Source organism: Neophocaena asiaeorientalis, unplaced genomic scaffold (genome assembly GCF_003031525.2).
Source record: "Neophocaena asiaeorientalis asiaeorientalis breed wild unplaced genomic scaffold, Neophocaena_asiaeorientalis_V1.1 scaffold1, whole genome shotgun sequence".
Lineage (NCBI taxonomy): Eukaryota > Metazoa > Chordata > Mammalia > Artiodactyla > Phocoenidae > Neophocaena > Neophocaena asiaeorientalis.
Window position 1 is genome coordinate 5,424,258 of NW_020171981.1, and position 11,639 is coordinate 5,435,896.

At 57.6% G+C, this 11,639-nt stretch overlaps 2 protein-coding genes across 4 annotated transcripts in view; one reads left to right on the top strand and one right to left on the bottom strand.

Annotated features, from left to right (window-relative positions):
- Nucleotides 1-11,639, top strand: part of PDK2 (pyruvate dehydrogenase kinase 2) — a 27,815-nt gene that overhangs the window by 7,223 nt on the left and 8,953 nt on the right. The window contains exons 3-11 of one of the 3 annotated variants that reach the window (XM_024743060.1): nucleotides 2,430-2,501; nucleotides 2,850-3,034; nucleotides 3,499-3,588; nucleotides 3,776-3,853; nucleotides 6,214-6,290; nucleotides 6,381-6,479; nucleotides 6,648-6,755; nucleotides 7,425-7,538; nucleotides 8,194-9,284. In XM_024743060.1, the coding sequence (XP_024598828.1) occupies nucleotides 2,430-2,501; nucleotides 2,850-3,034; nucleotides 3,499-3,588; nucleotides 3,776-3,853; nucleotides 6,214-6,290; nucleotides 6,381-6,479; nucleotides 6,648-6,755; nucleotides 7,425-7,538; nucleotides 8,194-8,334 (964 nt within the window). In that variant the 3' untranslated portion in view covers nucleotides 8,335-9,284. Of the gene's footprint in view, nucleotides 1-2,429; nucleotides 2,502-2,849; nucleotides 3,035-3,498; nucleotides 3,589-3,775; nucleotides 3,854-6,213; nucleotides 6,291-6,380; nucleotides 6,480-6,647; nucleotides 6,756-7,424; nucleotides 7,539-8,193; nucleotides 9,285-11,639 lie in introns of those variants that run through there. The other 2 variants (XM_024743071.1, XM_024743065.1) reach the window with 2 other exon arrangements.
- SAMD14 (sterile alpha motif domain containing 14) overlaps nucleotides 9,422-11,639 on the bottom strand; it is an 11,110-nt gene continuing 8,892 nt past the window's right edge. Inside the window, exon 9 of the mRNA XM_024743099.1 lies at nucleotides 9,422-11,197. Coding sequence (XP_024598867.1) covers nucleotides 11,042-11,197 — 156 coding nt within the window. The 3' untranslated portion in view covers nucleotides 9,422-11,041. The remainder of the gene's footprint in view (nucleotides 11,198-11,639) is intronic.

The following is an 11,639-nucleotide window of genomic DNA, read 5'->3' on the forward strand; positions in this document are numbered from 1 at the left end:
CTCCTGGGCAAACTGGTCAGGGGCCCCTAGCTCTCTCTGCTTGCCCCCAGGGTCTTCGGAAGGGGTTCCAGGGCCCCCACCCCTCAGCTGGTCTCCTCCCTCTCCTCTCTCTGCCTGTCCTCACCATTGCGTACTCGCAGGTTCTCCTCCCAAATCCCCTCTCCAAGAATCCCATGAGCCTGAAGCTTTCTTCTGGGTGTGGTCAAGGAATGAGGCATTTGGAGTAGCACAGGCCTGTGAGAGAGGATCCCAGCTCTGCATGTTAACTTCCTCATCTGTAAAATGGGTCCAGCGGTAGCACCCCCCACCACACAGGGTCACTGTGGAGGTTAAAGTAGGGGAACACCGAGCAGAGCCCTGGCACAAGGCCGGCGCCAGTAGATGCTGGGCCGCCTTCGCCATCAGCATCGCCGTTAGGACCGGTGTAGACAGTGAGCACTTGGCCGTGTGGCGTAGACTTGGCATCAGACAGACCTGGGTTGGAATCCCAGTGCAAGTGCTTACTGTGGCCTGGGGCATATTACCTGCCCTCTCTGAGCTGGTTTCCTTGTCTGCAAAAGGGGGGAAATACCACACGCTCATGAAGGCTGCTGGGAGATGAGAGACCCTGTGTAGACTCTGAGCTCTAACGGTCACTGGGTAAGTGTCGTCTGTTCTTATTCTCCAGGGAGCCCGAGGTGAGGCCGAAGGAGGGCCGCTCTGACTGTCTGCCGGGGCTGCGGGGGTACTGAGGGGGAGCTGATCTCCTCTGCTCTGTCGGCTCCCCCTACCAGTGACTACGCCACCTCTCGCCAGGCGTCGTGCCGGGCCCTGGGTGGGGAGGGCAGGCAGGTGCAGCAGGGCGAGCACGGCCCCATTCCTGCCATCAGTGGCCGTCCAGAGCATGACAGATTCAAACATGGTGTGATTCAGAGTCTTTGCCCAGTACAACCAGGAGAAGTGTGTCGTGTGCCACCTGGGGACCCAGAGGGTGCACTCAGCTGTTGACAGTGTCTGAACCACTGTTCGAAACAAGAGCAAACGTTTAGAGAGTGCTCACTGTTTGCTGGGTACTGTGTTAATTATCACATTTAATTCTCACCAAAAAGCAGTGACAGCAGTAGGTACAAAACCCTTCCTTTTCTGATGAGGAAACTCAGGCCCAGAGAGGTTCCATGACTTACCCAGAGCCACGCAGCTCAAAGTGGAAAAACCCAGCCTGGAACTCGGCAGAGCCAGCTTCAAAGCTAGCTCTTTTACCCTTTTCTCTACTGGTTTAAGAGTAGCAGCTAGTGGGTGGAGGGGGCAGGGCATTCCAGGCAGAGGGAACCGCAGGCCCCATGGGCTGAGCCTTTTGGGCAGCCAGCCTGTATAGTGGCAGGAGCGCTGGAGGCCGGTCTTCACTATACTACCTCCCAGCTGTGGGACTGCTTCAGGCCTCAGTTGAGGAGACTGTGAAATGGGGCTAATTACTGCCGTTCTTACCTGTCAGGGTCAAAGCACTGTGTACTTGGGAATGCTTCCGACTGTGGTGGGGGCCTCTTCTAGAGACACTGTTAGGCCCCGGGGGCCCTCCCCCACCTCCCCAGGTCAGAGCTCTCGGCGGCCCCTCCTTCCTGCCGGCTGGAAGTGTTTCTGCCGGAGAGAGGCTCAGCTCTCTGCCTTCCCCAGGAGAATGGGCTGTCGCGGGCTGAGGTGTTAGCAGGGAAGCAGTGGCGTCCTGCCTCGCAGTAGGGGCGGGGGGGACAGTGGCTCCAGGTTGGCAGCATCTGGGCAGCCCGGGTCGCTTCAGGCTCTCTGTGGGCTCCAGCCCTACCCAGTGTCAGAGCTGGGCATGCCCACCCCACCCCGAGTCCTTCCCACCCACCATTTAAAATCCAGTTACCTAGGAGCCTGCACAGCTCCTGGTGCCTGGAGTCGGGAGTATGAGGCTGTCATCTTCCTCTCTGAACCCCTGCTCTGTGACAGCTCTGGGCTGGCCACTCTGCCACCTGTGCCCGTGGGATGCAGCAACAACCCCGCGGGACAAACACTAAGATCTGCTTCCACGACGGGCCCTGGGGAGCTAAGTGCCTTGCCCCAGCCTGCTCTCACTGCTGGTCTCGGGCAAGGCCCCCTCTCCGGTCTGGGCCTCAGTCTCCTAATCCGGGAGACCTGTGGGTGGGGTGGTCACCAAACCCCCTTTGAGGACTGCTATTCTAGGATATCAAGCAGAGGCGCTCTAGGTACCAACAAATTAGAGACTTTCTTGCATAACTCGCAGTGTCATTGGGGAGACTCACGTACGGAGGGAGCAGAGTGAGAGAACTTTTGACGCAGCTTATGAACCCAGGCGGCCCAGCTCTGGGCGGCGCCAACTGGAGGCGCGGGACGGAAGCAGGGTCAGCAGAGTCGGGTGTGCTGGGGCCCGGCCTGGGGCTGAGGCTTCCCCCGCCCCCTCCCGCACACAGGTATGTCCAGAGTCTCCTGGACATCATGGAGTTCCTGGACAAGGACCCTGAGGACCATCGGACCCTGAGCCAGTGAGTGAGGCCTCGGCTGGGGGCGGGAGGGCAGGTGTGGGCCACGGCCCCGGGGGCAGAAATGCCAGCGAGATGAAGGAAATGCCCCCACCCTCAGGGGTGTCTAGTCTGAGGGGGGCAGACAGCCCCCGATCCTTGGTGTGCCCTGAGTCTGATGGGGGGACCCAGGCCCCGCCCCTGTGGAGCTCCCAGGCCGTCAGGCAGGCGGTGGGAGATTTGGGGTGGGCTTCCGGAGGAGTGGGCTGGGGAGAGTCGAGTGGGTGAAGGCACCATGCAGAGAAGCGGGGAGAGTCTGAGGGTGTCCCAGGGCTGGGGCGGGGTGAGGGCCGACGTGTACCCCCATCGCAGGTTCACCGACGCCCTGGTCACCATCCGGAACCGCCACAATGACGTGGTGCCCACCATGGCGCAGGGCGTGCTGGAGTACAAGGACACCTACGGCGACGACCCCGTCTCCAACCAGAACATCCAGTACTTCCTGGACCGCTTCTACCTCAGCCGCATCTCCATCCGCATGCTCATCAACCAGCACAGTGAGCGGGCGCGGGCCGGTCGCTGTTCACGTGTTTACAGATGGCAAAACCGTGTCGCCTCTTTACGCGGCGTTCGTAAAGTCTCGTTACGTTAGGACGCAGGCGGTTGTCTGGTGTTTCTTACTCCAGGAGTATTAACTATGATTGTTGAGAAATCGTAGCCAGTCATTAATTACACAAGAAGGTAAAAATTACTTTTAAATGTATAGCAAAAGAGAAGGCTAAATATAATGTAGAACGTATGGGGAGGAAACTTCTGAGAAGAATGCGTCAGGCCTACAAAGGTCCAAGACTGGCCTGGGCCAGGGCTGGAGGGGCCGGGGGTCAGGGGAGAGAGGGTGGGGGCGTGCGGCATCAGGGTCAGAAGTGTCAGAAGTAGAGGTGGAGCACTGGAGAACGGGAGGGGGGAGGGAGCGCTGGGGTTGTGTGGCCCCGCTAACCGCGCCCGCCCTCCCCGCCCGCAGCCTTGATCTTTGACGGCAGCACCAACCCGGCCCACCCCAAACACATCGGCAGCATCGACCCCAACTGCAGCGTCTCTGAGGTGGTGAAAGGTGAGCTGTCCCCACCGTGCCTGGCCCACAGAGGAGCCCCAGTGATCCCCCAATCTTACCTGGCCAGACGGTGACCCATTCCCCAGTGGGTGGGGGCCACGTCCCCATGGGTTCAGTGTTGGTGCCAAGAGGACTGCCTGCTGGGGAGAGGTCACCCCATTCCCTGATGACCCCTCTCTTCTCTCAGATGCCTACGACATGGCCAAGCTCCTGTGTGACAAGTATTACATGGCCTCACCTGACCTGGAGATCCAGGAGATCAATGGTGAGGGAGTGAGGCTGTGTGTCTGCCTGTCTGTCTGTCTGTCTAAGGGCTGGGCACATGGGAGAGGAAAGTGAGGTGGGACTCAGGAAATGAACTGTTACCTGGATGAGGGAGAAGCAGAGCTGTTATTGTATTATTATTATTAATTTATCTGGTAAATATTTATTAAGCAGTAAACACAACAGGCAAGGTCCCCGTTCCCGCGGAGCTTACATTCTCGGTACTGGGGAGGTTGGGGAATGGGACCTTTAACCAGTGAACAAATAACAAACAAGATAACTTCAGGTCATGATAAGTGACAGGAAGGAAACACAATGGGGTAACGTGACAGTGATGGATAGGAGCAGTGTATTAGGTGGGATATGAGTTTGGCTGTTTTCCCGAAATCCAAAAACTGCTTTAATTTGAGAGAGAGATTTCCCTCTCCCCAGCCCCTGCGGTAGAATGGTTAAAGCTGGCTACCTACCCTCATGTCTCAGTTCCAGCCTGGAGAAGGGGAAAGAGGATGTAGAAGGCAGGGCCCAAGAGCTGAACATAGCACTTTCCTAAGTCTCCCAGCTGCAAGGGAGGCTGGGAATTTAGTCTCTAGCTGGGTAGTCACGTGCTAGTCAAAACTTCAGGGGAGGGAGACATCTATTACTAAAAGAAGAAAGGGAATAACGGATACAAGAGGATGGCTACAAGGGTCCTACTTTGGATGGGGTAGTCAAGGACCAGAAGGACCAGTGTGGTGGGGTTAGGAGATTAAAGGGGTGATGGGTGGGAGAGAGGCTAGGCATGCAGGGCCAGTGGACCACAGACAGGAGCTGGGATTTTGAGAGCAACAGAAAGCCACTGGAGGTTTGAAGCATGGTGATGACAGGATCTGAGTAACATTCTAAAGATATTTAGAGGGGACTTCCCTGGTGGCGCAATGGTTAAGACCCCGTGCTCCCAACACAGGGGCCCAGGTTCGATCCCTAGTCAGGGAACTAGATCCCACATGCATGTCGCAACTAAGGAGCCAGTGAGCCGCAACTAAGGAGCCCACCTGCCAAAACGAAGACCCAGTGCAACCAAATAAATATTAAAGAAAAAAAAAGGATATTTAGAGGTTGGAGGAGGCAGGAGAGGACACAGGAAGACCAGTTAGGAGGTCATTGCAGATTCAGGCAAGGGGAAGGGAAGGCAGCAGAGAGGAAAAGAAGGAGGCGAACTGGATAAATACCTTGGAGGTGGAGGGGTGAGGAGGATCAGGGCCTCTACCCTCCCCTCCACCCACCTGCTCCTCAGCCACCCTGGCCTGTGGGCCAGAAACCTGAGGTGTTCATGCCTCTGTGCCTGGAAGTCGCGCTGCCCACATCCTAGTCTTTCCTTAAGACCTGGATCAAGTCCACCTCCTCTGAAAAGCCTTCCCGGACTTCCCAGGAAGAGTTAGGCACCGCCTGCCCCAGGTGTGCCTCTACATTGCACTGTTTGAATTACTCGGCAGAAACCAAAGGGCAGAGACAGGCCGCCTTACTTCAGGATCCCCGGGGTCAAGCCCAGGGCCTAGCACACAGCTCTGGGTACAACACCTAATGTGAAAGTCAGTGGTGCGTTTCTCTGTCTAGACTTGAATTTCTGAGAGGGTAGGATTGAGTTCTATTCAACTTTATGTCTCCACTGCCCAGCACAGGGCCCGAGTTTCCTTCCTTCATTGACCCACTGTACATTTACTGAGCTTCTGCTACATACAAAGCCCTGGGCCAGGCACCAGCAAGAGACACTCAGTCTATAGAACCAAGAAAACTCTCCAGGATGGAGTGATTCTTGGGAAGTAAGATGCTTGTGTCAAAATCGCCTGGGCAGCCCCCTCCCCTCTCCTCTGGGTGAAAAGGCTCTACAGGGGATTCTGGTATCAAGGTGAATGCTAGTAGGCTACATTTAGGATAGACAGATATTATTTGGGTGGATGAATGATGGATAGATGGGTAGATAAACAGTGGATGAATGGAAGGATGGATCTGTACTTTGAATGAATGGATAGATGGGAAAGAGATGTTTGAACAGATGCATAGATCGAGGGACAGTTGGATGGTTGGATGGACATTGAATGGGTAGATAGAGGAATGAATAGATACTGAATGGATATGACTATGAATGGATGGATAATGGATGGCTGGCTGGACGGACAGACAGACACTGTATAATGGATGGATATTATACAGAGAGACAGATGGATGAATGGACACTGAATGAATGGCTAGATGGATGAACAAATGAGCAGATGGATGGACAGTGGTTGGTGGTTGAGTGCTGGGTGCTAGATGCTGGTGAATGAATGCTGAATGGTGACCTCTTGACAATCTCCTGATCTGTGGTTTGGACTTCCCTGGCAGCATCCAACTCCAAACAGCCAATTCACATGGTCTATGTCCCCTCCCACCTCTACCACATGCTTTTTGAACTCTTCAAGGTGAGGAGGCTGGGGGATGGTCCTTTGTGGGGGGTGGGAGTGGTGAGGTCTAGGTTGCTCTCACTGTGTCTTACCCCTTTTCCACCACAGAATGCCATGCGAGCGACTGTGGAAAGCCATGAATCCAGCCTCACTCTCCCACCTCTCAAGGTCATGGTGGCCTTGGGCGAGGAAGATCTTTCCATCAAAGTATGTGACCCTTGACTTTGGGGGCCAGAGAGCAGTGGTGTGGAGACTTCCCTCCTGCCAGGAGATGGGCTGAGGGAAGCCCCTGGGGGTGAGGAAGATCTGAGAAGGTCAGGTGGGGTGTGGAGAAAACTGAGGTCTGGAGACCCTGACGTGTCCCACGTCCCCCAGATGAGTGACCGAGGTGGGGGTGTTCCCTTGAGGAAGATTGAGCGACTCTTCAGCTACATGTACTCCACAGCCCCCACGCCTCAGCCCGGCACCGGGGGAACCCCACTGGTGAGATGGCTTCTCTCTGGCTCCCCCCACTGGCCTCCTGAAGGATGCCTGTTGGCCTTCGGGTCTCTTATCAAATTGTCATTCTTGCCCATCTCTCGCTTCCCTACCTCCCACGGTCCCTCCGTCCTTGTGTGGCTGTGTGTGAGTCTGAGTCTGGGCCTCCCTGCTCTTCCTGTCTCTCCCAGCCTGTACCTACCTACCTATCTGCGGGTGTCTTCTGTCTGTCACTGTTGCTCAACTCTCCCTTCCCCTCTCTCTCTCCACAAGTAACTACCTCTCTCTTGGAGTTGTTCAGCTTACCAACACCTCTCTGTCCGTTCCCAGCAGAGTAGGCAGAGCTGGGTGTGGGAAATTGAGACAGAGAGGTGCCCCGTGACCTGCCCAGACCCCTGGCTACCAGTCCCGAGCCCCTCTCCCTGCCCTGCTTACCGCTCCCCACCCGCCCCATGCTCCGCAGCCTTCCTCCCTCTGCCAGACCGATTTCCTTTATCCCACGGTCCCCACCTTGCCTCAGAGCTGTCCCTTTCTCATGTCCCCTCCCCACCCCAGTTCTGGGAGTCCCCGTGCACGACCCCAGCTTGGCCCTCCTCACCCAGCACATCGGGTCCCTGCAGTTCCAGGAAGCCCAGGGCCAGTGTCTCATCACGCTCCCTTCTCACCCCCTTGCAGGCTGGCTTCGGGTATGGGCTCCCTATTTCCCGCCTGTATGCCAAGTACTTCCAGGGGGACCTGCAGCTCTTCTCCATGGAGGGCTTTGGGACCGACGCTGTCATCTATCTCAAGGTGAGTGCCCCTGCCTGCAGAGTCTGGCTCGGGGAGTTTGCTGATACGTCGGGCCTGTTATTAGGTTTCTTTTCCATCCCTCCAGTCTTTTTCTGATTCCAGACTGAGAATCAGAGCGAAGCTATAGTTCGCAGCCACCAGGCACTCCTAAGTTGGCAGGCAATTTCAGGGAGTCTGTGGTTTGCATGAGTAAGACCCTGTTTTGGGAACCCTTGACTTGCTAGACTCAGAAGGAAACGATGGCGGTGATGTGCTCCGCAACGGGAGAGGCCACAACAGTGAGAGGCCCGCGTACGGCAAAAAAAAAAAAGAAGAAGGAAAGGGGGTACCACAGAGAACTCCTGATTCAGCTCAGGGGGAGACTGAGGCCCAGAGCTGGTGACCTTGTTCCGGGTCACAGAGCCTAGCCTCCTTCCTGTCTCTCCCTGACCTTGAAGTGAACAGCCTTCTTGAATGGGCAGGGGCAAGCCACAGAAGGGACAGACCCTTTCACGGGTCTTTCCGGGTCAGTCATCTCAGCCAGTGTCTGGCACTTGGCTGGGCTAACATGTGGGCCACAGTCAGTGGCCACCAGAGCGAACCGGGGCAAGGCTGGTCTGCCGAGGAGTGGGCAAGGCGCAGGGAAGCAGGAGAGGCTGACCCTGATGCCGTTCAGGCCCTGTCCACGGACTCGGTGGAACGCCTGCCCGTCTACAACAAGTCAGCCTGGCGCCACTACCAGACCATCCAGGAGGCCGGTGATTGGTGTGTGCCCAGCACAGAGCCTAAGAACACGTCCACGTACCGTGTCAGCTAGAGGCCACCCCACTCATCTGCACCCAAGAGGATGGACTGCTGTCTCTGGATCCGGCCACCATGGTGACCCTCCCTGTCCCCACCCCAGGTTGGGGGAGGCTCTCCCTGATGACCAGCTTCTTGTCTCTGTGGAAATCGCTGCGGTGACCGGTCTGTGGTGGCCCCTAAGTGCCAATCTCAGTCCCTATGGAGACTCCTAGGTGATCTCCCTGGGTCCAGTCTCTGTGGGCAATGCCTGAGGATTGGGGGATGTCTCCACCCTGATAGGGTGTCCCAGAGATACATTTCCATGGCATTCTTTCTCTCTGAGCCCAGAGCTGCCACTTCTCTGCTGGGGGTCCTAGGTCCCCCTCACTGCCTTCCACAGCCCTGGCCTTCCAAGTGGACACCCCTGCTTGCCTTATTCCCTTGGCCCGTGCCGGTACCCTGGCCCTGGTCTGGTGTCAGTGTTAGGAAGGGGCCAGGTACCCGCCACATCTGGCATAGTGGGAGGGGACCCTTGGCTGGGGACCTGGTCCTACAGTCTCTTCCTCCACTCTGAGTTTAAGGTCAAAGTTAGGAGGGAGGGGTTTCTCACCTGGGGCTCACCCCTAAAGCCGAGGAACCTGGGAGGATCCAGAGCTGGGCCACCCAACCAAGCTGCTTGAAGCCTGCAGGTGGCCCCAGCAATGCTTCTGCCACCTCCCGAGCCCTTCCCCTGCATGTCCTCACGTGCACACACACCTGCCTGCCACACACGGTCCCCCACTGAGCTCCAGACCCCAATTCCCACTGTGCCCGCGTGTGCTTGGGGTGGCTTTCTCCCTAGAATGTGGTGTGTACATAGCTAGTTTTATAGCCCTGAATGCGCCCACCCTTTCCCTTAGCACACAGGGGGTTAAAGTTGTGTGCTCCTCCCAGTGGCTGTGACGGTGACAGTGACATCCACAGTAAAGAGGAGATCGAATGAGACTGCAGCCCCGCTGCTTTCCTGGGGGAGGGAGATCCTCACGTATAAACGCATACAGACTGCAGCCCCTGTGACCAACACGTGACGCGCTCGGGACACCTGATCCCAGCTCAGGACATGGTTCAGTGCGTGCCGAGTGTAACAGCGGCCACAGCTGTCCATTCAGAGCACTTGACGGTGCAGCACCCAGGGACAGGACTGTGGCCTCCCGCATTCGGGGCCCAGCCCAACCCCCCAGCTGGGGCAGACAGAAAGGTCACTGGCACATCATAAGTGTTTATTGAAATAAACTGAGTATCGCCTCCCCCTTCACATGCAGGTGGGCACCCAGATAACTCCTGATGGCTTCAAGGACCTGGGAGCTTTTCACCTTCCCCACTGGCCCCTCCTCTGGGCCCAGATGGTACTGATGCCCCCATATCTCAGTCCCCTCTCTGAAGCCCCTCTCCCGGCACAGATAGCAGAGAGGAGGAAAGGGCTGAGACCCAGGAATAGGGGTAGCCCTCAGGCCACAGCGCTTGGGCTGGAACGAGGGGAGTAGGCATGCGTCGGGTCCTGTCCACCGCTCCAAGCGGATGGGAGGAGGTGGAGGGAGGTCTCTAATCAGAGGCCACTGGCCTCACTGTTAACTCCGGCCAGTGCTCCAGAAGCTGGGCTAGCCGCTGGCCAGCACCGTAGCGGCACACTCTCTCCCTACAAGGACAGATGGCTTGCTCTGGGCTGCTGGGGTAGACTCCACCCCCACCCAGGGAGCTGGCCCCACCCCTCTCTGTGGCCCAGGAACCGGAGCCCGCACCGTCTGCCAGTTCTGGAACCCACTGAGGCCTCGCTAGGGACCAGGGCAGATGGGGGATGGCTGATGAACCTCTCCAATTTAGCCGCCTCCGGGGGCCCTCCCAGATTTTGCCGCTCTGCTTAGCTGGGGTGAGGATTCACCAGTTCAGGACCATCTAGGCATTGGTAGGGGGTGTCTTCTGTGGCCACCAGCTCCCAAGTTTGCTCTGTCCTCAGGGAGGGCCCAGGTGGCCTCTGAGGGAGCAGCAGAAGTGGGCCCAGCTTGGGGAGTGGGTCAAAGACCAGGCTTTGGGCCTCAGGAGGGGCAGACCTGCAAGGGCATTATCTCAACACTGAGACCCACGGGACAGGGACAGGGAAAAGGAGGAGCTTTGCCTCCTCCCTTCCTTCTGAAGTCCTTGCAGAGATGATGTGGGATAATCATGCCGCTTTCTCTGCCCTCCTGTTGAGGAGTGCAGACTGGGAGCCTACCTTGCATGCAACTTGCTGCCGGCCCACCAGCCTCCCTGCGGAGCAGAACAGGGCTCTCCTGACGCACAGTCACCTGGGAGGGCTGGAAAGGAGCTGCTTTATCTACCTGCTCCTGCAGAGATGCCCGGCCCACCTCTCTGAGCCCAGGGCTTCTGGTAGGTAAGCAGGCCTCCTAATTCACTGCTGGTCCCAGGACCACCATGGCCTGAGGGCAGAGGGTCAGAATGACTCAGGCACTTCCGGGCTCCCAGACTTGCTTCAGCCCCGGCTTCTCTGCCCATGATCTGCCACTTCCCCCAGGAACCCTGTGCCAGACGAGTCCTTGAAATGGGGTTTATTACTGGGTCCTCCCCCTGGGGTCTCCCTTTCTGAGGAATCTGGGTCCAGATAGAAGACAGGGTGAGAGGGCTGTTCCTCCTGAGAGCATGGGGCCAGGCCCCACTTCCCCGGGCGGCCTGTGCCCTCAGAGCCCAGCAGCTGCCCGCCCGTCTCCCTAGCTCCTCTTGGCCGTCTGCTCCCTGCGCCGGAGCTTCTCACGCTGCCGCGCAGCCTTCTCCTGGGCCTTGCGCTCCTTCTCAGCGGCCGCTGCCAGCTCCTTCAACTTCCGCTTCACTAGCGCCCGGTCATGTGAGTTGCTGAGCCCCAGGCTCTGGGGGAGGAATCCAAGGGTGAGGGGAAGAACCCCGGAGCCACCCAGGCCTGGCCAACCCAAGCCCCGGGTTCTCTGTGCCCCAGGTGTATTCTATCCGGAGCTCTTGCCAGCCCCTCAGCCTCCACCTCCCAGACATGCTAATGGATCAGAACCCTCAGGGCAAGAATTTGGAATGGGAGTGACTGGGACAGATGACGGTAGAGGGTTGGCTCCCATATTCCTCCACTGAGGATTTCAGCCTTGGCATGACCCTGCCTGATCCCCCTGAGGCCCAGAGACGGGGAGCAAAATGTCCAAGGTCACACAGCTAGTCAGTAGCCGAGTCCCCTCTCCATCCCAGAGACTTCCTGGGGGACTCTTCGCACCACCGCTTCCCCAAGCAGCTCAGCAGAGGGTGCACAACAGGCCAGAAGCCCCCAGTGTCAGAGAGACACCCCCT